This window comes from Buteo buteo, chromosome 4 (genome assembly GCF_964188355.1).
Source record: "Buteo buteo chromosome 4, bButBut1.hap1.1, whole genome shotgun sequence".
NCBI lineage: Eukaryota > Metazoa > Chordata > Aves > Accipitriformes > Accipitridae > Buteo > Buteo buteo.
In genome coordinates, this window is record NC_134174.1 from 59774671 (window position 1) to 59801200 (window position 26530).

The window sequence follows — 26530 nt, forward strand, 5'->3', positions numbered from 1 at the left end:
ATGCTCTGCTAAATGAGTGGTCTTGGGGATGGGCATTTTAATCCTATTGCGTGGGTGGAAAGCGTAAGGGATTGGAAAATTTGGGATTATCTGCAAGGTCCCTTTACGTTAACGTCAGCGTACTTTGAATGGATCCATGTATTAGTTTCATTCATGCAACTGGGCACTGCTTAATTTATCATGGGTCCGTAGACCAGACAGTACCTAAAATGCTCTCAGATTACCATCTGATGTGGAGGCTGAAGCAGAAAGCTATATTGGGAGAAAGCAGGATAGATGGTTCTTTTGCCAAATGAACTTTATGGAAAGAGTTAATTGCTGGATGTTTCATGAGAGCCATGACCTGAGCCTCTGTAGTAATTTTTTTTAAACAGAATCTGCTGTTAGACACTTCCTCACAGTGGGAGTTTCATTTAGATGTGGAAAACACTTTGGGACTAAAAAAGGGGAAAAAAAAATAATACAGGTGTGTTGCATTTTTTTTTCTGGTTTTATCAACTTTTATTGTGCAAAGTTAGTGGTAGGGTGCTAGAAAGGGACAAATAACCAGCTCTGACTGGGTTTGCTGATGTGACACCATGGAAGATGGGTCAGTTTTGCACTCATCCATTTTTTAGTGGCTTGAACTTTGTCGGTAAAGCAGCAAACTCTCTGGTCACTCTTTGGAGAGTTTCCACCTTGCAGGCACAGCCTGTCTGTAGTCGGGCGTGCGCCTTGCAGAGCAAACAGGGGCAGAAGGTTTAGTACACAGCATTAGCTTTGAAGCAAACCTTTATTTTTCTGCTTCAGGGTTTCACATCAAGTCACACTCCCTCCTCCCACATTTTCTTCCTTGCCATCTCCCTCTCCTCTTCCAGGTTTCTTATCATCACTGTACAGGCTAGCAGCTTCTTTCAGCCTTGCAGCTAAAGAGGGCTTTGCTACAGCCAAAAAAAAAAAAAAAAAAAAAAAGAAGAAAACCAAGTCCCAAAACACCCAACCCAAACCCCAGGTCCTGTCCTGATGCTTGTCTCGGTGTAACCAAGGCAGCTCAGTAGCCAGGAGATTGCTGAATGGCTGGAAATCGCAGCTATCTTAAGTCTATGGAGGGGCCATGTGTGCGGCTGCATCTAAAATTTTTATCACCACCACTGCAGGTGAAAGGCTTTCATTCGGCTGTGCTGGTCCAGCAAAGTCTATTTTATTTATGTGCTTCCAAGCCCTTAAAACTTCTTTTAGGGTACATCAGTAGGGAGTTAATAGAAACTTTGAAATAGGAAAAATGCCTGTGGGTTAAGCAAAAACCTAGTTGACCAACTTGAGCATAAAGCTGGTACTTAGTTGGTAGGTCATTTACTGCAGGGGAGAGGGGAAGGTGGACTGCTGGACCACAGATAGCATTTCCCAATGGGAAAGAAGTTGTAAACACAATTAGCAGCTCTTAATTTGGGAAGCGGCATACATTTTATTTTTCTTGTGTTTGTATATTCTTGTAGAAAACGCTTCTAAGTCTTAACTGCAGTCGGTTGTTGTTTTAATATTAGCTCAGCACATTTATTTGTACACATGAACTACAGTAGCACGTATATGGGCCGCTATAAAAATAATCACATTTGGGAAGAGTGAAAATATTCAAGGGTTTGTTCCCTGCAACTTCCTTAAAAAACCCCAGCAAACAAGAAGTGCCTTCACAGAGAAGTTTGACTCAAGTTTAAAATTTCTTCCGTTCAAGTTCTTTTAAAGAGAAGCAGGGTTTTATTTTCTTTAAAACAAAATGTAGTTTCTTAAAGACTAAAATGTCTTAAGCAGCAGCATACTGCTCTACCTTGTTTCTGCTAAATGGGATTATAAGGGATTTAATTCTGTGAGAATTTCTGTGTTGCAGGAGGTGACTTTTTACAGCATGTTAGGGTGAGCGGTATGTGACACTCCTCCAGTTCCCATCCCATCCCTCGGCTCTGACCCGAGCTTTCCCTCGGTGCCGGTACCTGAAAGTCTGGGGCATCTTGGATCAGGCAGGACGGGGGAGTGAGAAGGTGGGTCAGGAATAAAAACCTGACTTGAGGACGGGGTAGTTAGAAGCAAATTGTATTGATTTCTCCTTGCAGGTCTGACGGTTTTGAAAGCCACTTGCTGTGCGGCTTTAAAGCTCTTCCTGCCATATGTGCAGTCAATAAATGCTGGCGACTCAGCCAGCACTGCGCGGGCACTGATCTAGCCATACCTTGGAGCACCTGTGTGACTCGAAATACACTGCAACCCGCAGGGCTGCTGCAGCTTTACAGTTAAGCAGGTGCTTAAGCACTTGAGTGGATCAGAGACTGTAGGCGCTATGTTAGCTCCTGTCTGAACACAAATGTTGTCTTTACTTTTTTAGCAAAATATTGTCCTTGCCTTGTTTTTCTTCCCGAGTTTCATCAGTCTCTTTCTGGCTTTTTCCAAGCTAAGTGATTTTTCTGGCACGGTGAATGCACTGCACGTAGTAAGAACCACGACTTGAAATGGAGTATAATAGAGAGGGAGAGTAGCTGTTCTGATTGCTGTGGAGCACCGAGAGCAAACAGACTTCAGGAATTTTGGAGAGCCAGCTAGATTGTTATATATTTACTTACTTTTAATGTTGGGTGTTTTTTTTTTTTTTAGAGGACTTTGAAATTCTTGGTGATATTAAGGAGATTTAGGTGCAGAATTTGAATCTTGGGGCTGTCTCTTTGTAAGCTACCATTGCTGCCCTCCATTTATCACAAGGAGAAACTGTTCTGCCAGGATGCCTAATTCTTGAATGGCATCTCTGCAGGTAGGAGGCGTATAAGATTTGTTTCAGTATCTCATTTTCTTTCTTCCCATCCTAGTTTTGGCAGTTGCTTCTTTGCATACTCATTTTTTTATATATTTTTTTGGCTGATACACAGATAATTCTGCCTTTTTTTTGTTGTTTTTTTTCTCTTCTTTTTCTCCTTCCCTCTCCAACTCCCTTTGCGTCCCTTGTAGCTCTAGAGAACTGGCTTGTTTATTGCTGATAGCATGGTTGATGCCAAGAAATCCTGACTCCTGGTGCATTATCGCGGGGCTGTGACGCAGGGCAGGATCACGTTCCAGATCTAGGTCTTGTTTATTTTGGATCCTTCTCGTGCTGTGGAGCAGCAGCTAGTACTTGACTTCTCACGCTGCTCCATCGGCTCCATCTTCTGCGGCCCGGGATCCTGCCGTCGCCTCGCATGTGCCTGCCCGGTCTGCTCGCCTTGTGCTCCAAACCCCTGGGGAGAGAAGGGCTGGAAAGGGAGCTGAGGGATTCCTCGTCATGAAAAAGCTTTACTGAGAGGCCGACGGGTCCTTTTGTATTAGAAACTGTGACTGGAGGGTTATTATTTGTTGTGGGTTTGTTTTGTTTTTTTTTTTTCTTCTGTAGTTGTTTGAATTGCCTTTTTAAGAAAGGAGGAGTTGGGCTCGGAATTGGTGATGTTACCTAGGGTTTACAGATTCAGAGCACCTCTGCATTTGTTACTTGCAATCCTGATCCAAGCTCATTTATCATTTCACAACTCAATGTTGAGGTTTTTCTCTCTTTTTTCCTTTTTTTCCCCCCTCTCCCCACCTATTTTTTTTTTCCTCTGCATATTGCTTGCCCTGTGCAACAGATGTGAGGATCTGATCCCACTTCCATTGAAGTCAATAGCCAAATTCCTATCGACTTCGCTGACAGCGAGAGCGAGCCCCTGTCTAGGGAGTGAGGATTAGAGCTAAGTAGGAGTAAGTAAAGTACAATAAAATCAGAATATCCTACTTACTGCTTAATGCCATGAATTCTGTTTTGAAGAATTTCTGTTTTGAATCCCATGGCTTTTTATGCTGGTGAATGCCAAGAGCTGAATTCACGGGGGTGGGGAAGAGGAGGAGCTGACAAGCATAAGAGGGTTTTGGTTTCTAGAGTTAGGAGGGACATTGGTAGAAAGGAATGAAAAACAGTCTGTGATTCCTTCATGACCCTGCAGTAAAAGGACTTCAGCTGATGGATGAGGGGCTTGGTTTGGCAGACAGGCTGCACTGGATCCACTTTTGACCATGTCAACCAAGTGTCACCGTCTAAATCTGGAGTGCTGTTGTGTATTATGGGAATATAAATAAACCCAAAAAAGGCTCAGGAAAGGGAAAATGGTTGGACAGAATCTTAAAATAAAAAAATTATACACAAAAAAAAAAAAAAGATCGCCCCCTTCCTGTCCCCTTCTAAACACAAGGCTAAAAAAAATAATACGAAAAACCAAAACAACCCCCCCCAAACAAACAAACAAAAAAACCCCAGGCCGAGGGAGGGGAGTAGCGATTACTTTCTAGATGTTTTCCTGCAGGACCAGCCTTCCCAAAGGCATCCAGATCCGCTCCAGGGAGACGGTGGTGAGATGTTCCCACGCGGCCCCTTCTGCAGCAGCCCCTGCGCCCACCCGGGGGTGCGGGAGCTGCCCGTCCCCGGGGAGGGGGCCGTGACCGTGGGCTTCCCCTCCTGCCCGAGGTGTGGTGACACGTGAGGGTGTGTGGACTTGGACCCCCGCAGATAGCAGCACGGCCTTTAGCACCATCGCCTCGCGGGGCCCCACGAGGAAGAATAGGGCTGTTATCCTGGCAGGGCAATATTATCCGCGTTTTACAAGCAGGAAGGCTGAGGCGAAGGGTTTATTTTCGTGTGACTCATTCAGGATGGACCGGGAGCCTGTGGCGGACGTGGAAATTCAACGTCTCGCAGAGCCCTGGTCCTGTGTCGTCTCTCCCCGTCCTCCGAAGCTTGCGGGTTTGCACGATGTAGCAGCCGGGGATGCTTTTCTCGTTAGCGATGTGCTGCTGGCACACGTCTGCCGACTCTCTGGGCAGCGTGCGGAGGTGCGGCTTTGTGTCGGAAGGGGTGACGGGGGGCTGCTGATTTTCGGGAGCGATCTGGTACTGCCGGAAAACACGGCGACAGAGAAACGAGCCCTGTTTCTGGGGTCGTGAACCCCGGTAGATGCGACGTGTGGATTTTGCTGCGCCGCTTCCTTGTGTCACTGCTCTGCGAGGATGCTTTCTTTGCTAGCTTTTCCTTTCTTTTTCCCTTCGCTCTCTCTTTTGGCCAGGATTTTAACATATATCACAGGCTGGTAGGCTAAGAGCCTGGGACTTCCCCTCACCACACTCAAAGTCTTTGATCTTTTGCTTTGGAGGTAACATCAAAAGAATGGCTGAGAAAGACAGCCAGCGCTGTGAAGTTCAACGTTCAAGTTAATAGCTTGACTGAAGGTTGTGCTGCATTGCTGCAGCCGGAGTAAACAGAGGCGAGCGCACGCATTTCCCTGGAAATGGACCCTAGTGCTGCAGAAGGGCTTCATTTGCATTCGCAATTAATCTAGGCCCTACTGAAGGGCAGGCTTGTAGTTTTGTTACTTTTTTTTTTTTTAAATTCCTCCTGCACGGGAGAAAAGTGGGACAGGTGGTGCAGGGAGCTGCTTTACTCGGTGGTCCCAATGGCTGCGGTGGCCACATATGCACCCTTGCAGCCCTGTCCTGCAGCTTTCCTGCACTTTGTTATTTCTGGGTTTTCTCTGTTTTCAAAATGATTAAGCTAAAGTCTGTTGGCAAACAATTACATTCCCCCTAATAATAATAATACTACTACTACTAATAATAATATCTAACCACTCCCTGCCCAAGCATACAGTGGATAGTATGGATTTCCCCATGCCAGAATTTTTTTTTTTTTTTTTTAATTCCCTTCCCACTTCTGTTTGAAATGCTCCTGATGTGTGGGCGAATGGCTGCGCCATCTATTTTTCCATTGCCATCTTCTGCTATTTTGGTGGCCTGTGTTCTATGTGTGTGTGTGGAGGTTGCTTTGATTTTTTTTTTTAATTTTTTTTTTTAACTGCACTGCAAATAAGGTGGGGAATTCTGTATGATTTTGCATGATGGTGCACAGCCAGGTCCTTTACTGCATGTGTTGGGGTATGAGGTAGAAGCTGCTAGGCAGCACGGGATAGTCACTAGTTAATAATTTGGCATTGGTGGTAATGATGTTGGAATCAGTTTCTGAGGGGCAAAACACTGAAGACTCCAGCAACTTCACTGAGGTGCTGTACGCTTGTGGATAAATTGGCCTGATATCTTACATTTACAAGTGTAAAGCATTGTTATGCGGGACTGATGGGATATGGGTTTGTCTGCAGTGTATTGTGGTGTGTATGTATGTGGAATGATTGATGTGAGTGTTACACTCTATAGTAAAGTAAAACCAGAGGGCTCCGTTTGTTTTCAAACACATTTGTATGAGAGATGCACCAAGGATACCGTTAGTCCCCAGACAGAGGCGTATTCTTCTTTATCCTGGAACAAAATAGGAGACTCAGATGAGAAAAGTTAATGGCCTTAATAAACTCAGAGAGGAGGTTTAAAATTACTTTGAGAGTGAAAGCACTTTGTCCGATACGACTCAGACTTCTGGAAATTTACTTATAAAATAAAAAAGCATTAGTCGCTATATTTTTGCACATTTTTGACCTTTTGAGCAGAGCTTTGGTGTGGGTCTTAAATCACCCACCAGTGCAAGAGATGGGTTTCGCGAAGGAGCAAAGCCAGTCAGGCACCCAAGTCCTTATGGCTTCTTGGAAAAATCCTGACCTGAATACTTTTCCCTGTTGAGTGAATTAACTGCTCTGAAGTGTGTGGGAGTTCAGGACATTCGTGCCCTCTCGAGGAAATGTGGAATGCTCCAGAGGGTAATGACCCCACTGGATGAGACCACAGGGTTCTTTCTACAGGGACAGTGAGGCGTGTTAATTTTTGAGCCAATTATCATTCAGAAGCGATGGCAAAACATCCAGCTCCACAGAATGACAGCCCGAAGCAGGTCTCGCAGGAGCTGCTGATCTTTTCCTGGACCGATGGAAGAGGTGGTGGATGATTGCATTGAGGTCCTGCATTTTTCCTTTGCTGTTCTTCTCCTGCTTGCTGGATAAAGAATTATTTCTCCTTTTTTTTTTTTTTTTTTAACAGAATGCAACTAATTATTCTCATTAAACCCATACACAGTCAGAGGAATTTTTCTACAATATTTGGGCTACCTCGATAGCTGTTACTGGAAATCTTCCACGGGAGGGATCGCCTGGGGAGCGGGGAGGGCAGGGCAGTTTGAGTTCCCTCTGCCCTTCAGGTAACATCTTAATAACAATATGTTGCAAATCCTGGTGTTGCTTATGGGGGGGGCAGGAGGAAAAGAATAATAATTTTCAGTAGATTAGCAGCTATTGTATCACTGCACGTTGCTTAATAAGCCTGATGTTACATGTGAGAGGTAAGCTCCTTAGTGGGAGTAAGGTGCACTGTAGTGACCTTTTGTGTGCAGGTCTGTTGAGATGAAAGGTCCCTCCTGAGGTTACCGGGTTAGCCGTGTGGCATACAGAAACACTGACTTCAACTTATTGTCCTGCACAGAAGCTCTGCAGTCTATTAATGCTCTCCAGAATCTGTGCAGGAACCTGGTTTTTCTTCCTCTGATTCCACCTAGGACAAATTTGACTTGGAAATAGAACAGAAATGCTGTGTCATGATTTTTAAAATAAATAAATAAGCTATTGCTATGAAAGGGAGCTCATTGATCCTTACTTGCTTCATTTATAATTACCCTTGTATGCAGTCATCCCACCTCATCTTTAAAAAACAAACCCGCCTCTCAGAACCCCACCAGGCAGCTAACGTGGCTTGTTGTGTCCCTCCCCGCCCTAGCCTCTTCAACCTCAAGAACTTATAAAATATAAGTGTCCACAATAAGATTATAAAATGTTGTAAGATTGGAGCCTTTGCTTTCCTGGCTGTTCAGTAAATACGTCGGTGTCTCTTGGATGTGCCCTGAGGCTCTGAAACCTGAGGCCTGCCCACATCTTGAGTTCTACTTTCCTCCTTGCAAAGTGCCTCTGGCTAGTGGAGCTGTCGATGCAGCCCCTTCCACCCCCCGCCCTGTGAAGAAAAAGCCTTTTTTCCCCCCCCTTTTTTTTTTTTTTTAAGACAGCTGTACAGCTGTAACAAACCTCGAATAGCTCCTGTTTTTTGTTTTTGTTTTTTTGTTTTTGTTTTTTTTTTTTATCAGTTGCAGGTAAGGCTAAAACCTAAAATATTCATTTGACCCCTGCGGGTCCAGGGCACTTAGCGCAGGCATGTGAAAGCTCCAGTGCCGCCAGTTTGTCCGTGGCTGTCCCAGTGGGTCCATGGGGGGCTGGCATGTGCCCCGATCCTCTGCGGGGACCACCGTGTCCCTTCGGGGTCCGTGCCGCTGCCCCAAGGCCGGGGTTGGTCCCTTGGCTTTCGGAGAGCATCCTGTAGGTGAGTGCTCTTTTTGCAGGCTGGCTCCTGGGTGGTCCAAGGCTGGGCTGTCATCTCCCGGCGTCTTTCCCGGGGGATTCCTGCCCTCTCTTCTCTTGCACGGGCTTGTCGCACCTCCAGCTCTCGCCCTCCTGCGAAGCAGAGCCAAACTCCCAGGATTTCGTGGTAAATAGGCTGCCCTGTGCCGGCTTCGGGAGGGTGAACTGCTGTGCATCCCCGGTTCGTCTTTTCTGGGGGAGCGCGGTGTTCGGCTGGCGTCCCTCGGCCGAGGGGGGCTGCCGGGGGTCCCCGCTCCTCCTGGGAAGCCCTGGCCTCTGCATCCCGACGGCTGAGCTGGGGGTATGCCCCATCCTGGGGAGAGCTCCCATAGGGAGCAAGGCATTTGCTAATTGTATCAGAGTGGTGGGGTTGGAGCTATCTGCGTTTAACTCTGCGTGAACCTGATTTACCATCCTCAGAGGAGATTTTGCTCCCATTACAAAGGCAATTTTGTCTTTTTCCTCTGCTTTGTGGCTCTCTTAAGTGGAAGTTGTTTTTCTAGTACCTACTAAGTTCCTTTAATTTTTTTTTTCTTTTTGCATATTCATACCAACAGGGAGGGAACATAATATACACGAACAGGCTCAAAAAACACTCAGTGTTCCCAAACTGCGGTCCTTTAAATAAATAAATAAAAAAATCGCCTTGTGGGCCAGCCGGTTCAAAATGCCTGCACTATATTTAGCAGCAAGAGCAACATTTTCAGCTATTTACAGATTTATACGCTCAGGGCTGCTCTGATGACTCCTTTGTTTTAACTTTGGGGCTGCGGCATGAAAGTGTGACAAATGCAAATCTGGGGAGCGCGGGCGTTGTGTCTGCAGGAGCGCAAGCTCTGCTCCCCGGGGCCACAAGTTAGGTGTTTGCTGCCGGATTGCAGCAGAAAAGCAACCCTCACCTCTCCAAAACAAACCTTTTCCACAACCACAAGAATTTGGCGCATGGGGCAGAGTCCCTCCAGGACATGAGCTATTGCAGAGCTGCTGATACCCTTCTCCCTGGGACAGAGGCCCTCTCCCAGCCAGCATTTCTACAGGGATTTTTTTTTTAAATTGTGATTTTTTATTTTTTTTTTTCCTCCTGCCTCTTTTCCCCCCACCCATTGAGAGGAAAAATGCAGGCTGATGCATGTTGCATTTTTCCTTGTGCAGAAGAAAATCTGGTTTTTCTTTTTCCTATAGATACATGGAGCAGTGTATGATTTTGACTTGCTGTTTAAAAAAGTGGGGTTTCCTTTATCCCCCCCCCAAATTCATTAAAACAAAAAGGATTATTTTTGTGTTAGTGCATTGTGCTGTTTAACTTTTGTTTCTAGTCACTTTAGCTCGGGGAGTGGATGGGCCAGTATAGCTGTTTTGACTTAAGAAAATTTCTCTCTCTAAATAAACAAAAAGAACATTTATCCAAAACTTCCAGTAGTAAGTTTTGTACATCTTTGTCCCTAAAATATGTTAATTCAACAGAAGTCACTTAAATTTAATGCATAACTTACTTGGAAATTCAAAATGCCTTTCAAATGCCACACCATTATTTGAATTTTACAGGAATGGGACTTATTCTCAATGGAGTGCCTTTTTAATCAGGAAAAATAATTCACAGCGGTCTCAGTTCTGGACTGTATTTGCTTTCAGATCTCGTCTATCTGCATCTCCTTTAAGAAAAAACCCAACATTTTATTTGGTCTTGAGGAAGAGTTTGTGTGGCTGATGATTCAACTAAGAATATTTTTAAAATACTTCATTTAAATACCATAAATGCATATTGCATTGTTTTGGTGGTGCTGGAGGAAACCAGAAAATAAATACGTGGGGTGGCTGCCCAGGAACAAGAGGTGACAGCACAGATTTAGTGAATGCTTCATTTGTTTGGTTTTGCTTTCATCCCAAATGATTCACTTAGTCCTCTGCCTAAATATAATTCTTCCTACTTAACCAGGAGTCAGCTTTGCCTCTGGCCAGACGGGGTGTCTTTTCCATGGGTATCTGAAGGCAGGCCTTCATCTTTTCCTCTCCTGATGGACAATTGAGACATCCAGCTTGCGTTTGGAAGGAAAATGGGTGCAAGCGGTCGTGCCGGCCCCACGGACTAACGCCGCCGGAGAAGCAAATAGGAGGATTATTGATAGGGGAAACAACTGGTGCTGAATCCTGGGAGGGAACGTTTGTTTCCCGGCTCTCTAGGAGGTATTTGGAAAGAGCCGTAATCCTGGGTTAGGAGTAATTTGTTACAGCAAGATGATACTTGAGTGGCAGGAGGATTCTGGCGGAGGCAGCAAGAGGGTTTTATTCAGAGGAGTAGCTGGTCTCACAGAAGGTCAGTCTGACACAAATCCTACCCCAGCCCACAAGTTTTGTTTCTCAGCCAGCACAATTAGCTGAGGGGACTCTCGACCTCTTTTACATCTTTCAAAGACATCTCCACGCATCTGAGCTAAAAGATTACGGTGAAGAATGTGGACCAGGATACGATGCAGTGGGAAGTGGTTTTTTTTTTGTTGTTGTTGGGTTTTTTCCCCTTTCTTTTCCAAGGCAGGCTTTCTGAAAAACAAAATAACCTCAACAGCAACCTTCTCAGCCTCTAGGAGGTTAGAATATTGCTGGTTTCAGTGTTATCTCCGGGACTTTTTCCTGAGGTTGCCTTTAGGTTACATTTTTGAGTTAACTTTCTGGGTTTGTTTAAAAAAAAAAAAAAAAGGATAGACAGACAAAAGTTACCAACCCTGGGGAAAGAGAATTTTGCAAGTTCTTGGTTTTCATGAGGGCCTGAAACCTTTGGAGACATCTATTCTGCAGTAACCCCTTGTTGCATTGAAGGCCCAATCGCACATGGAAACCACAAGGGAGGCGACAGGAAATTCGGTATGAAATTTGCTGGGTTTACTAGAGAGTGGCTCCCGGCAGTTCACCCAGAATTGCCACATCGACAGGAATTTTTGTGGTAGTGATTCGAGTCATGAGTTTCACTTACCCAACAGTGGGAGAAAATATGACTCTTTCAGTAAAACCCCGTTAGGCGACATTACAATAACAAGCGAACAGCTAAATTCTCCTGTAGCACCTTTATGCCGGGATCCCACCCACCTGTGCCTCTCATTCGCAGGTACTTCACAGAACCCGAGATGAGAATTTGGATCAAAGAGTGAAAAAAAAACCAACCCAAAACCCAACCCAGATAGTCTGGGAGGCCCCTTCGGAGGGGGATGCGCCTCATGGGGCATCCTTCTCCCATCTCGCCCTTGTCGCACGTCTGCTGGCTTCTCACAGCTGGAGGAGCCAAGCGCTGGATCAGCCACCTCCCTTCTGGCTCAGACTTTGTAAACTGAGGTTTCTGAAGCCGTGCAGCTCCTCACAGAAAGCGTGTGACAAACCGCTTGCTTGTATTCAGCCTCGTGGACACGGGGCACGGTGCGGCCTTGCTGAGGGCCGCTGCCGCACAGCCACCCTGCTGCCGCAGCCAGCCCCGGCCCTCCTCTTCTTCCTCCTCTTCCTCCACGCCTCCACACCATGAGAAACCAAATCAGACTTTTTTTCCACCCGCCCCAGTAGGAAATACTTGGGAGAGCAGACTGGGTAACTGCCAATCTCTGATGACAGTAACAAATGATGAAGGCAGGTAGGACTGATCCAGGACATAGGTGCACAAAGATAGGCCTCTCTCTGTCTTTTTTTTTTTTTTTTTTTTTTTTTTTTTCCTTCACACACATACATGCAGTGGAAAATGGTACCAGTTCAGCAGCCATTTTACATCCTGGTCATGTAGAGATGACTTTCCTGATGGGCATTACCACCAGGGTACCGAAGGAGTCTGATTAATGCTTCCCGTAATTAGGAAACGTATAACTCCCGCTCCAGATTCCGAGTGGTGGAAGCGAGGGGAAGGTGGGGGTGAGTTTTGGAGAGTCCCTTTTATTCCCTTGTACCGCCACGCTGTCCTGTGCCATGGATCCATGCGGTGGGGTGAGAAGGGAGCAGGACAGAGCAGACGCATTCTGCAATATTAGAGCAGAACCAGGCTGGTTGACTACTGAGCTCTGTTGTTTTGGGGTTTTTTTTTTTTTGTTTTTCCTTAAAAAGAAAAGAAAAGAAAAAGGTAGTTGCAAAGCTTAAAGTTGTAGTACCTCCTTTACAAATGGAGTTATGCTCTTAACAGAGTTGGAAAGTTTTAAGGGAGGCAAGGTTCCCCTGGAGCAGCCCTTCTGTTACAATGGAGGTAGTTCAGTGCCGTGATCTCTGTCTCTAACGTGCTGTCAGATATTTTTACTGTCTTTATTTAATGGGGAGGAAAGGAATTATATTTTATAGACCATAAAATGCATTCTTGGACTTCATGCAAACACTAGTTACCAATTGTTCTCTCGCTCTCTGGGAGATTGCCAGGATGAGAAATTAAATGTGGGTCTGTACATCAAATTGTTCAGTGAGTCTTGGAGGCTGGTTTAGCTTTACTGAGTCTAAACAAGCCATACCTACAGAAAGACTTTGTTGAGATTTCATGACTGTCCTATTCTTTCTCTAATGGAAACTCTATGCTTGAGTGAAACAGAACAGGTTGCAGAGAAAATCTGGGCAAAGTAGTTTGAAGATGAAGAAGCTGTTTTTTTTGCTGGCTTAAAGTAAGTAGATAAAGTTTGTTCTTGTTCATCAACTGAAATTATGCTTTTATTTGTGCCTGTCTTTTGGAACAGTACTTTGTAGACATCCAAATAGTACTTAGCCAGCCTGCTGATTTTTGCAGTGGGGGCTGTGGAGGCTTTCAAATTAAATGTGAAAAAAGTAATGGTGCTTTCCCAAGCTCCACCCAGGATCAAGAAACACTGCCTGCAGTTGTTTTGCTGAGATACCACGTGAACTGCAGAAAGTAATGCTGTACTTCTGTATCACATGAACACTCTTCCTCTTGTAAAGCTAAAAAAATGATTTTTAATTTCTGCAGTAGCTGATTAGCCGTTACTTAGCTTCTTCATGCTCAGTATCAATATCCTAGAACTCAACTGTAGTCTACCAACCTTGCATTCATTAGAAGCAAAAACCTGTTTTACTTCAGTAAAACTGATGGCAAGAATGCCTTTCATCCATGTCAGAATGAGCAAAGAATTATCTGGATTTGCTTGAACTTTCATAGGCAATAATTTTAAAGGATGCTTCTGGTTATTCTCTTTAGCTCTCTTCCACTACAGCCTCCTCTGTGCCCTTATCGCTGTGTATAGAAAAACGGCATAAATAGGGGTGACGTGCGGCAGTAGTAGTGGGATGTAGCTGTTGTATTGCATCTCCTCCGGGATGCAGGAGAAGAGCTGTGTGTGCTGTGAGGCCATGGAGCCTGATGCGTAGGTCAGGAGAAAGCAATTGGTCTGGTGCATGTGCGATGTTCCTCCACCTCCACTCAGTCTGACCGCTCACCCGAGGGGGAACTGGAGTTTTTGAGGTGCCTGTGGGGCTCAAACTATTTCTTTGTGCCTTGTTCCACCCCATAACGGGCATCCTCTTTGCCCATCACCTTGGATTGCTCTATGGCTTCAGTGAGGCGCTTCCAGATCGCAGGATTTCTGCTTTCAGGCATCCCTCCTTTGAGATTATCTCAAACTGTTTAATCACTAACGCATTTCTGTAACTTTAAGGCTGTGGAGGACTCTGCTTTCTCCTTTTTTATGCCTTAGCAGTACTTCAGCAATGTGACAAAGGCACAGGCAAAATACTAAAATGGGCAACTCAAGGCCCCCATTTCAGGGACTCTTCAGGGACTGGAAGGGAAGGAGACGACATCACTTGAGTTCTCAATAATGGAGACATTCAGTGCACTAGAAGTGTCTTGTTCGGGAATATATCACAAGATGGTTTGGCTGATACCAGTGCTGGTGAATAAGTGGCATTTTAAATTGGGAAGAGGACTTAACACCCTATGTGCATATGCCTCTGAGGGTACACAACACTTACCAGTTCTGTTTTTTGTGCCACTTTTCTGCTATTTACATATTTTTTTTAATAAGTTATTTTTGCAGTGTTGCAAGAGTTTAAAGCGTGGTATTAGTTTAAAAAAAAAGTGTCGATACGTGATAAATACTTCCGTGTTTTACAATTTCATGCTTTCATTTCTTGAATGCTGTGGGGAAATCTTTTGTGTGGAAAGGATTGGTCTCATTGAAATGAGCCTCGTTGCTCTCATTTTGAGCAGCTCCCCTGTGCCTCGTCGTGGTACATTACATATTCTGCAGAAGGGCTGAACATTGTGGGTGGTGTCTATTACTTCTCATACAAAAAATTCCAGACATTGCAGATCTCGAAGAAATAGGAGGCCCTTTTAAAGTTCCTTCAGCAATCTCCTTCAGTTATTTAAAATAAATCCTTCAGATTTTGCTGTCACTCTGCACACCTCTACAAACAAGGTGATAGCTGAAGACCAAAAATAAGAGGTTGAAGTAAACTAAGGGATGGAGGAGAAGCTGAGGGTATACTTTTAAATCCTCAGAGGCTTTGCCTTCTGACTTAAGTGGGGACATCAGTAGGTTGCAGACCTTGATTTGTAGGTACCAAGATGAGTATCCTCTTGCAACTATTTTTCCTGTCCACAGAGAGCAATTACAGTCTCATTAAGCTCCGTCTTTGTTCCTATCTCCTTCCCGATAAATCTCAGCCCTCCCCTCAGCGTTGCGCTCTCTTGTGTTACTACTGGTTTATCTCTGGTTAAAATTTGCCTAGATGCCCGCTCCCAGAAGAGTTGCCAGCTAAATACTGGAGAAACTCCTGAGCTTCAAAGTTGACGTCCAGGTGTGTACTTCCATGGGATTCTGTAGTGCTGCCCAAGGGAGAGACTAACAGCAAAACTAGGATCAGGAATATTTCTGCTTGCATGGCATGTTGAGATCCGGGAAAAAGTGCAGACTCTGAAGGTGGAGATGTGCTCTCATGGTTAGGTGAGTTTTTGGAGCCCATGGCATCAAGCTGACTCCAGGAGCCCTGCTCCTGCTTGTTCCAGTTCCTGGGAGCTAATAAGCACCAGCTGCAGGAAACCTGAGCTGGAAAGTGTTGTGCAGCTTTCCCTCTGTTTAAAAATACGGCTTTTTTTTTTTTCTTTTTAATTGCGTTTATGTATTTATATGCTGTGGGACATCACTCGTAGGGCATTCCAGCAGTGAAAACAATAGCGTGACAAGGGAGCAGCTCCAGGTTGGACATCAGTGCAGGAAACACCTGCGAGCTCTGTGCCATCCCTTCCATCGCGGCCATGCCGCTGCGAGCCCAGCCCCGGCGTGGGGGGTGGCTGCTGGCTGTGAGTAAGAGTTTCCACCAAACTCCTCTAGTCTTGGATGTCCTGGTTTCAGCTAAAAAGGATAGAGTTAATTGTCTTCCTAGTCGTAACTGAGCAGCTGCGTGGTGCTTAGTTGCTAGCTAGGGTTGAACCACGACACTGCTTTTGACCAACTCTGCTGTGAAATCTTGGGAAAGATGTTTGTTTGCCCTGCTGGTGCCCAGGAAAGCAGCTGCTTTGGGTGATATTGGCACCAGGGCGGGTAGACATGCAGAGCTGCTCTTGGTGGGTCCCTGCTTTGCAGGACCTTCTGGTTGCAGATGGGAGGTGTGGACGTGATGCTCATAGGAGTAGAGGGTAGGGTGGTTGGTTCGTTGTTTTTTTTTTTTTTTTTTTTTTTTTTTTGTTTGTTTTTTTTGGGGGTTTTTTTTGGTTTTTTTTTTGTTCCCCTTCTACAGAAAAAAATCTGGGCTGTTCAAATCATTTGCCTTTTCCCTTGTGCTGACAATTTAACAGCCTTTTTAAAAGCTTTGGTTTCTCTCAAGTACGCTCGCCCCATACGTGTTTTAATTTTTGTGCGGAGGCCTGGAGCTTAACAATTATTTTGCTTAAGCTCTCTGAGACTTGCCATAAAACTTTTTTTTTTTTCTTTTAAAAAAAAAAAACCAACACACACACATGCTAATGATCCCCATCAGATCATATTGTTAAACAGGGAATAAAATACTTACGCCAAGATGACATTATTTAAAAAAATGTTAAAAGCAGGCCAGCAGAGCCCATTTCAACAGTTTTGCTCTGAAATAATTTGCACAGATTTGTTAGAGTTAATTTGTTGAAAAGTTCAATGTTTGTACAGGCAAGTCCTAATTTCCACACTGAGACACAGAAGCAGGAGAGGAGTGAGCGTGTGTCCAGCGTTTGCAGGAGCAGGATGGTGGGAACTTGCCTCCCTCCTACCCTTCCCCCCCCAGTGCAGGAATGTAAAAGCAGTGTCAGAAGGCTGGGAAAGTCGGCTTCAGATTTTTGTGGACTCCTTGCAAATCAGAGGAACCGTCTGGCTCAAATCTGCATTTAGGGCCAAGAGAAGAGGATTTCCTGCTATTTAGTTGCTTGAGGAAGGAAAGGATTTACCTCTCCGCTGTAACGGGACTTAATTTTTCTCCTTTTTAATAAGAATATCGCAGCGTAGGGCAGCAGCAGTAAACCTGCGAAAGCAATCACGCCTCTCCCCCCTCTCCTTTCTCCCTCCCCACGCCGTGATGCGACTCCCCCCCCCGGCCCAAGCATCCTCCCCTCCCAGCCCCGCGATGCGTTGGTGTCCCCCTCCATCGTGAAGGAGAGGGTTGCGGAGGGGGCGGCTGCTGCGACATCGCTCCCTCGGACGGCTGCCTCGCTCGGCCCGCCATCTGGATCCAGTTAGCTCTCTCGGCAGTAGGGCTGAGTCTCATTTCCTCCAACCAGTAATGTTATATAGGCAGTGATCCTGTTCTGCCCTAACATAATTGAAAATTATGTGTATTGTAGACTCGCAGCGCTGAAATGTAGACTCGTAAAAATCTGTGGCTCAGGTAGCCTGTGGAGATTGAATTTGGCACACAATGAAGCTTTTATGTAAAGTAAGAATTATAAGCCACCACATCAATATTGTGTTACAGGCATGACAATTCTTGGATGAGGAGGCCTTGAGTCAGGCTCGTCACCTTAAACAATGCTAATATTTCATACTTTATCAACGGGCTGGCGTTTTGAAGCCAGCACATTGGACTTTTTTTTTCGTTTGCAAACATCCCGCCATTGAAGCTGTGGGTTCGTTAGCTTGATGCAAGCATTGGCTGTGGGCTCTGGCCCTCTCTGTTTATCTGACGGACAGAACATCTTGCCCTTGGCAGGGCCGGGATGCTGCTCTGGATCCCGGCCACTTGGTAGAGCTCGTGGAAGTTGCTTTATTCACCCTTGCGCATTACTGCTTTCTGTGGGGACTGTTTGTTTAATTTTTCCCCCCACTGGTGTATTACCCACTGGTGGAAATGGAAGCTGTCTGTGTGTGGGTGGTTGTGTGCAAAACCGAGCCCTCTGGGTTTGGACCGTTCCTGCTGGGCTCCACGTGCACGTCCAAGAGGAGAAGCAGCTTTGGCTGCGTTTTAGCCTTCGTGCTGTAAGACTTCTTAGATGCTCTTTGGCAAGGGTGAGTAAGAGAAGGACTTTACTGAGAGTCGAAACGAAGGGTTTTAAAAGCAGAAAAGCAAAGTAGCAGTAAGATCTTCCGAAACTTTCATCTTGCACTTAGGCTGGTCAGCCTGGTGTGGGAGCACCTGCGCTGAAAGTGCAGACTCTCGTGAGATCAAGGTGGAGATGGAGCGACCGTACCTTCTTGCTCTGTTTCTTCTAAGGGAATTTATTGCTAGTAAAAACCAGCAGAACTGACAGTCCTGAAGGCTTTCTAATCCCTGCAATAATTAATGACTGGACGAGGTCTGATGTGATCTTGCTCATGCTGCTGTGTCAGTGCCTCAGTCTGCCCTTGGAGCAGTCTCAGAGAAGCCCACGTGTTTCTTGGCCGGTGTTTTAGGACAGCTGCTGACCTGAGCTCCTTCATGGGTTGTCATGGTTGTAGGAATATTCCAGGGTTGCTCGTGACCATGGAGTGGTCATGGAAAAATGAGGGCAGTTGGTTTATTTTGGTGGGTAATGGCTTAGTGGCCATTTCCTGAAGCATCACTGGTTGAGCTGGCAGGTCCTTGTAAGTGCTTTAGCTGTGGTAGCAGTAACTTCTCACTTGCCAAAATGGTTGTGGAGTTTGAAACAGAGCCGTGTACCGTGAGGCACACATCCTGTGAGGACGTTTCCCTTGGAAGAAGGGAAGAATACTTCACTAGCTGGCTGGAAAACCCGAGGAAGCTGGTAGTAGCTGTGACCCATCAGGACCCTTTCTGCAAATTCATACACCCCTTTATGTGGTGGTGTTACAATCACTGTCTAAGACAACTGATGGACTTCTAAAAATGTAGCAGTTGACTTGTTTAATAGTGCCATCTGCAAATCTGAGGTGTATCCGATTTCTCAAGTTAAGAAGCTCTCAGTCAGCTTACGTTTTGGGTCCATTTTCTGTGCACTTGGGTTGCATTTTCAAGCACTTTTGTGAAACCACAAAGGGTTAGAAAGTTACTTTAACATCATCTCAACTTTAACATCTGTGTTGTGGTCACCTATATTGAAGATCAGGGATTTGATGCAAGTGATCAAATATCTGGAGGCTTACAATCAAGTCGTAAGAGTTAGAAATGACACTTAGGGTAGACTAGTTCTGGTGCGTTTGGGTTTTATTTCTTGTTTTTAAGAAGTGCTGAAACATTCTGGTCCACATTGCACAAATCCCAAATGTGAAGATGAATAAAAACAAGACTTCTTGGAACTTGAGGAACTTGTATGGGGCACAAATCCAGAGTATGGCTTTGTTTATTTGCATTCCAGTAGCTCAGAAATCTCAGGCCCTCCAAGCGATGGGAATTGGTAATGCATCCTCCTGCTGACTCCTGCTTTTGGTCACCTCGGTGCCCAGGGTCTTGCAGCAAACAGGCCTTGCATGCTAACAAATGTTTTGCATACGTGAGCAAATGTGATAGTGATGTGCTGAAAGCATGGAACCAGATCTCCTTCCTTCCTTCATGGAGATTTAGATACAGCTTCCGTTGTTCGCCTGGAGTGGTGGGGGTTGTTTGTGTGTGGTTCTCCTTCAAGATTACTCTTACTAAAAAAAAAAAAAAGAAAAAAAGAAAAAAGGAATGGGTAAACATAACTATTTCTCTAGATATTTTCTAGGAATACATCTGTTAGGTCAACCAGAGTCTAGTGCTAAATAGGATCTTCTGCAGTGGCCTGATCTATGTGTACAGCTGCTTTTCTTAGTTCTGGGAGGGGGCTGAAGGTATGTGGCAGTACGCATTTCTTCCAGCATGACACAGGGCTTTTAGAGATCGCTTATTGACCAGTATGCCTAATTGGCACCGTGCAGCACCATGCAGAGAGAAAAGCTTGGGCTGAAATTATATTTAGATGTACTGTGCAGAAGTCTGTTTGGGCTAACTGATTTCTCTGTGGGGCTGCTCTTGGTCAGAATCAAGCACTTCTGATGCAGCAATCTGGGTACCAGCTTGAGACTTCACCTGTTTGGTGGAAGCCTTGAGCTCCGCTGTGCGATCTGGCTGGGGTGCAATGGCTTGTCCAGTGAGTTTAGCGAGAGGACGTGCATGCCCGAGAGCAGAAGTTTTCATCGATATTTGATGCTGGTTAAATCCGTGGGAACGTTCTGCTCCTTCTTGAAGCGTGGTTAAGCTTTTTTTTTCACTTTTGAGTCAACACCCCCTTCTGCTGCAGACTGTGTGTATTCAGCCTATCTGCCGATGACAGTGACATAAAGGAGTTGTGGCTGTCCCTGAGCGCCTGGCCCGCACAGCTGGGCCTGAGTGCACCAGGCTGTACTCTGTCTTGGACATCATCAACGGGAGAGCTTATTAAGTTTGGCCTTGTAATTGAATAAGTTACAGTGTGCAAGTCCCTTAAGGGCTGTCCGACAGAAGTTGAGCAAGAAGAAAATAATCCATGGTGACTTCCAGAAATGGGGAAAAGTAGAGAAAATAGGTGTCAAGACCCAGCAGTGTTGGGTCTTTTTGGGGTAGACCTCTGCCTTTAGGGCTCGTACAGTGCTGGGAAGCTGGAGGAGTTGGCATGGTGCATTTGTTGAAGGAAGGCTGACAGATGACCCATTAAATAATGAGATCATATTCTTAACCCACAATATGTGTTTTCCCTCTCCTGAGACTGATAATGCACCTTCTTCCCCTGCCTTGTCCCATCCTCTCCGTGGTTTTGATATTTTGTTTCTGTGTGGGTTTTATTCTTCTAGATTTGCTACGATTAGTAAAATCAATGTAATACTGTCTTTGCAATCTGATTTATTTTCTTATTCCTGAACTGTAATGTGGTGGTATGAAATTGTTAGTGTTCCGCACAGATTTTGTCTCCACAAACATGCAGTCGTCTTAATTTTTGTTTCAGTTCCTTGCATAAGTTTTATCTTTTTACCCATGTTACCTAAGATTTGTTATTTTTTTTGCCTTTCTTTTCTGAACTCATTTTTCTTTCCCCATTTTTGTTTCCTCCATCCAGTATCTGCAGATGAAATGGCCACTGCTTGATGTTCAGGCAGGGAGCCTTCAGAGTAGACAAGCCCTCAAGGATGCTAGGTCTCCATCTCCAGCACACATTGTTGTAAGTAAACGCAGAAAGATGTTCTTCCTTTGTTTAAAAAAAAAAAAAAAGGCATTTGACATTAATAGCATTGGTTGTCATCAGTTTTCTTTTACACAAACCAAAAGAGAAATACTTAAAAACAAACAAAAACCCTAACGACCCCATGGTAAAAGGAGGGAGTACATTTGCTGTTGCTGGGCTGTTTATGAAATTATCATTCATGTGCCTCGTAGGAGAGCAGAGAGTTGAAAATGGTCTAAATTTACACACTGCAGAATTACTTAGTGGCAGTGAAGTCCAATCAGGCTGGTTTACACATCTGACAATGTTGAACTGAAGAGGATGAAAAGACACTTCTGGAAAGCATTAAAAAAAATAAAACCCAAGCCATTTCTATGGTCTTTACTAAAAAAATCTTTTCTTATTGCAAAATCTTGAATGAAAGTTTGAGAGTTGGTCAGCATTTTACCTGGGTGAAGGCTCAGCAGAGGCAAGGTCAACAGAGCACATGTCCCTTTGTGTTGTGATGACTTCTCATTTAGTCTAAAAAGTGTTATCAAATGTTTACTACTTACCTGCAAAATATAAAACTCTCTTTACAATGAGTAGCATTGCTAAAAATAGCTTTATTAACTTCTCACTTAAATTTTCAGTTCTCGGTTAAATTTTCTTGCTTCTGTTGTAAAAACAATGTTGAATTTGAAATGTTCAAATCAAATTTGCATGACAGGGGTTTGGGGTTTTATTTTACTTTCTAAAATAGCATCCATAGAGGTCTAAAAGGAAAGTGTTTGTTTATATGGTGTTATGCAAGAGGGGCGGTATGCATTGGCCCATCCTCACCGATAGCCAGTGTTAGTGCCGTCTGTTGTTAAGGAGCATCTTAGCTCTGAGCATTCTTCTGGGAAATTTACCTCTGGAGAAGATGGCACATAGTAGATTAGAATATTTCTTCTGAAATACTTTATCATCAAGTTTTACATGTTTGGGTGTGTTTTGGTTTTTTTTTTTTTAGACTTTTTTATAACCATTGGATGATACTGTGATTCCCAGGAAAAGAAACATTGATTATTCTTTATCTTTTGCTATACAGTCTAAAGCTGACGTAGCTGGTAGATCATCCAAAGCACATGTTTGTTTTGTTAGAAATCTCAAATCGTTCTAAACGTTTCTGAGGAGCTGCTTCTTCCATTGTTGTCTCTTTAACATGAGAAGTGTCAGCCCTTTGCTATGAGTGTCTTAGTTCTTTATTTAGAAAGAAAAAAGGGTTTCTATCTCTTAGAGTCCGCAGCTTCTAAACCATCCCTCAGTGTGGCAGAGAGCGATGGGAACAAGACCTGTATTTGCCTAGTCGATATCTAGTGCTGGTTGTTTCACTTTTTCAGAGGGACTTTGCTTTTCCTTCCCATCCACTTGGGTCGCCGCTAGAGGAAGAAATCAGAGAAAAGGTGTTTGGCTGGTTATTTAGAAATCTACAGCCATCAAAACCTGCTGTCACCTTATTCTTAGGAAGAGATTAACCGAAGTAACTTCCTCATTTTACTTCTTTTTTTACTGCTGTTCTGGAGGACTGGCACAGGGCACGGGAGCGTTCCTGGGGCTCTGGGGCTGGCACGGTGGAGTGGTGTTCGGCTTGTAGGAGGCGATGGTGAGGGAGCAGGAGGTTTCTCCTGGCTGGTTGCAGCCTGGAAGGGCAGGCTGAGTTTGGTGGGTAGCTTCGCTGGGGACCACCTGCGCTTTCCAGTGCTGAGCATCCGCTGTCCCTGAAGCCTCCTGCCACGCAGGAGCGTGGGTGCTTGCCTTTAAAAGTCAAAGCAGCTCATTGTGCCAGGTGGCTGGTTGGGGTCCCGGCTCTCCCATCCCTCTCCAGCCCTTCCACCTGGGTGTGGGTGAGGTGGAGATAAGTGGACAACACAAATGCACAAAAAAAAAAAAAAAAAAGGTTCAAAAATCACAATCATTTTGGAAAATAAAGAGAAACCTGTTTCCAGGGAGTCTGAGGTTGATCTGCCTTGTATTTTGACCATTTATGGGGTTCTTATGGGTCTCTTTAAAAGCTGTTTCACTCTGCTATTCAATAAAAAGCATATTTACCATAGCAACCACTTAGGCCGTGAGGAACATATACTACCTCCGAGATGGAGGCCACCTTCCAAAAGAGACACAGCTGGCATTTGTAATGTGATCTTTTGTGCTACTTACAATGTTGGAGGGAGAGGAGGCGGAGGAGGGAGTGAGGGGGGGAGCAGTGGGGTTTTGGCGGGGGGAGGTTCTGCAAGGTTTAATGTTTATTTTTAGCAGCAAACTGTTTTGCCTTGTTCTGTTAAAATAAATAAATAAGGGGCAGCTTTTTCCACCCTTTTTCCTGGCATCCGCCCCAGGCCACATTAATTCTGCAGAGTAAAAATGGTCTTATTTTTTGGTAAATAAAGTTAGAGTGGGTAATGGCATTCAGGAGAGATGAAGTGGCTGCAGATGCCAGTTGGCCTGGGATGTGTCAGCCTTCGCTGGTGTCCCTGTTTGTCACTGCTCTGCCTGCACACAGCACCTGGGACCTGGCCGCTCTTGCATGAGGCTCTACACCCATTTCTGCGTACGTGAAAACGCAATTAATCTTTTATGGAACAATGAGGGGTATTTCACGGGCACGCTGATGTTTCTGTGTGAGCGTAATGTGTAACGTATAGGTATAGAAACTGGTTCTCCACCCACGTTGTTGTGTCTTGTCTACCCGCCAAGTGTACCCATGCCAGTTTTTCTTCTTGAAATCAGTTGTGCTGCCCTGAAGATCTATAGGAAAATGCTAACACCTGCAAATCATTTCTTATCTTTCCTCTATCTCTGAAATGAGGATTTGAAGCTAATCTTTATAGCTGGATTACAAAGAGAGGAAAGGAGAGCGTGGGGGGTTCCTTTTCTTCTTTTTCTTTACTTTTTCCTTTTCTTTCTTTTTTCTTTTTCTTTTTATATCCTTTTTCCTTTTTTTTTTCTTAATGTTCTTGCTTCTCAGTGCTTGGCTCTGATTAACATGAGCTCCGTGTCAGGGCTGCAGCCTTTACGCCCAGCCCCGATGAAACTCCACTTGGCTTCAGCACGGGTTTTTAGCTTAATGACTCAGGGCTGCAGAACATGGCCGTCTGTAATGTCTTAAGTAAAGTCTGTACTATTTGTCAGCTGTCCTCCTTTCAGATTTGTTTAAGGACATTAAGTTAAGACTACAAAAATTGAAGCAAAAGACCAGCATGAATAATTTGGCTGGATTGCCCCCAGTGCCGAGGGCTGGGTTAATACTGCTTTTCATGGTGCTTGAGAGAGTCTCCAAGGCCCATAATGAGAAACAGAATATTAAACTGAAATTATGTTCAGCATGTCTTGAGGAAGGTACAGCATGAGGCTCCATTTAAGACCAATGCATTTATTTGCATTTAGGTGCTTCACTCGTCTTGTAAGACTCTCGCATCTTGCTCTGGCACAGTCATGCTGCTTATCTGTGTCCAAAGGTGAAAGAAAACTGGGGGAAAAATTGTTTTAATAATATGCTATTAAGCTTGCTAGGTCAAAATTTTGAATTCAGCCTGCGGATAGTACTATTATGAGGCTGGGTTTTTTTTTAAAGGGTTTTTATTGTTATTTGCCCTCTTTTTTCTGACCTTTGATTTCATTGAAGGTATTAAGACTCTGTAAAACAGTTTTAGCAGGAAGTTTTTGGGTGTGAAGCAGACCCTAGCTGGGTGCCTTGTATGCTCCTCTAAGCGGGTAGGGTGCTAGTTGTGCTGAAATCCCATGTTCAATGTGCACCTGATCTGCTCCACGCATGTGCCACCATCTTGGTGATAAGGATGAGATCTAGGTGCCCTAGAAGTGGGATTCTCACACGAAAATTTTCTGTTGCGGTGTGGATGGGCAAGTGTAAATGAACATGGTATGTCTGTGCAAGGATTTCCAAAATGTGCTCGCTACAGAAAGCAAGCTCCTTTAAAACCTTTTTTATCTATGCATGCATTTGTACAACCTTAAGGAGAAAAAGTTGCTGTTCTTCCCTGTTCTCTGCAAAGTAAATAGTCTGACTCAGCCATACCCTGTTCTAGGCAGGAGTATGGGTGAAAGACTGGTCCCAGGATCCTGCCTCCTGCTGTCTTGGCTATATAAAGACTTGCTTTTAGCCTCCTTTGTGCCAGGGAAAAATGTTCAGAACCCAAAATGGTGGTGGTTTGGTACAGTATATTTCTTACAAAACAGTTAAAGGTCTAAAAAAATTCCTGCATTTTCTTCTGTAGGGAGGCCTTTTGAAGTAAATGTAAATGTTACCTTGGGGGAGGACTTCTAGTACTATTTGGCTTGGGTTTTCTAATATGTAATGAACACAGCCATAAAGTAGACTGAAGCCCCAAGAACAAAGAATCACTGTGCAGTAGTGTATCTAATTTTTTTCCTTTTTTTTTTTCTTAAGGAGGTAAAAGTGTGTTTTCAAAACATAATATGACAAGCAAAACTGAAGGCAAAACTATCTGAAATGTACTGTCTGTTCTCATCCCCTTCGATGTACGTGGACAGTGGGTGTCTGGGACTACTGGGTGGCTTGGAGGGATCAGGAATTGTTTCCCAGAGCGGTTAGAGTTGAAGCTGTGCAGTCTGACCTGCCCAGTCCCTAATTTCTTTGTCTTGTGTGGTTCGCACTTAGGCACTTTGAAAGAAGAAACAAATACAAAGTAATCATGAAGTTTCTCTTAGATTTTAAAACTCACCTACAGTGTCCCTTCAAACCGGCCAGAAGTGGGGTGCATCCAGACGTGTGCGGTCCTGTATGTACGGAGCCATCTGGAAGCGTAATCTTGCAACTTCCATTCGCAGTGCCCCAAGAGGGCTTTTAAAGCTCTTGCTTTGTTTGTCTTTAATAGTTTGTAGTAGAGAGGCTGTTCTTCCTCTGCAATAACCTCTTGAGATGGTTCTTGGATTTCAGGCTGCGTGAGCCCATGATGGGACACCCTCTTCCCTGGAGATCTGCGGTGCGATGCTCTGAGTACGCAGACTGTGTTGAGAGTTGCAGGAACACGGTGGTGTTGGGGGGGGGAAGGAGTTGGGCTTCATTCATGTCAGTGCCTGGTATTGAGAGGGGCACATGCATGGGGAGGAGGAGAGGGCTGTGCGTCTGAGCTGTGCCGGTTTCCTAAGCAGTCCCTGATGGCAGGTAGGTCACGCCTGAGTGCATGGACTCAACATACAGATCCCCAAGCCTCACGCTGCAGAAATAGCTGTGCAGACTTAATTGGAAAGCTCCTTTAGTGACTCTCTCCTTTTTAAATGCTCTATACTTTATTTGGCTAATTGCTCTGGCAGTTGCAAAGTAAACAAAATGTTTCATTAATACATGCCCAAAAGTGTGCAAACATCTTGTCCTGAATTTTCAGAGCTGTATGGAATTAAGCCACAGAACAAATTAAACTTACTGAGAATTTTGTGGCTACATCTTTCACCACTAATTCCTTTTGATTTTTTTGTTGGGAAGGGTTGTGTTTAAAAAAAATCTGTGTTCAAACCTGAATGTTTAGGGCTAAGTATAGAATTCACCTACCAGGTGCCCAACAAAATTATTTTGGATGGATTCCTATAAAACACACACATTATATTCAGTACCCACTAAATATGAATGGGAAACCTAGTGCTTGGTTTGTGT

The 26530-nt window shown here is 44.6% G+C and overlaps 1 protein-coding gene across 26 annotated transcripts in view; it reads left to right on the forward strand.

The window, feature by feature from the left end:
* Positions 1-26530, forward strand: part of TCF7L2 (transcription factor 7 like 2) — a 182232-nt gene that overhangs the window by 44006 nt on the left and 111696 nt on the right. For 25 of the 26 annotated variants that reach the window (XM_075026386.1, XM_075026393.1, XM_075026394.1 and 22 more), the window contains exon 4: positions 20773-20874. In XM_075026386.1, coding sequence (XP_074882487.1) covers positions 20773-20874 — 102 coding nt within the window. Of the gene's footprint in view, positions 1-2240; positions 2777-20772; positions 20875-26530 lie in introns of those variants that run through there. The other variant, XM_075026403.1, reaches the window with a different exon arrangement.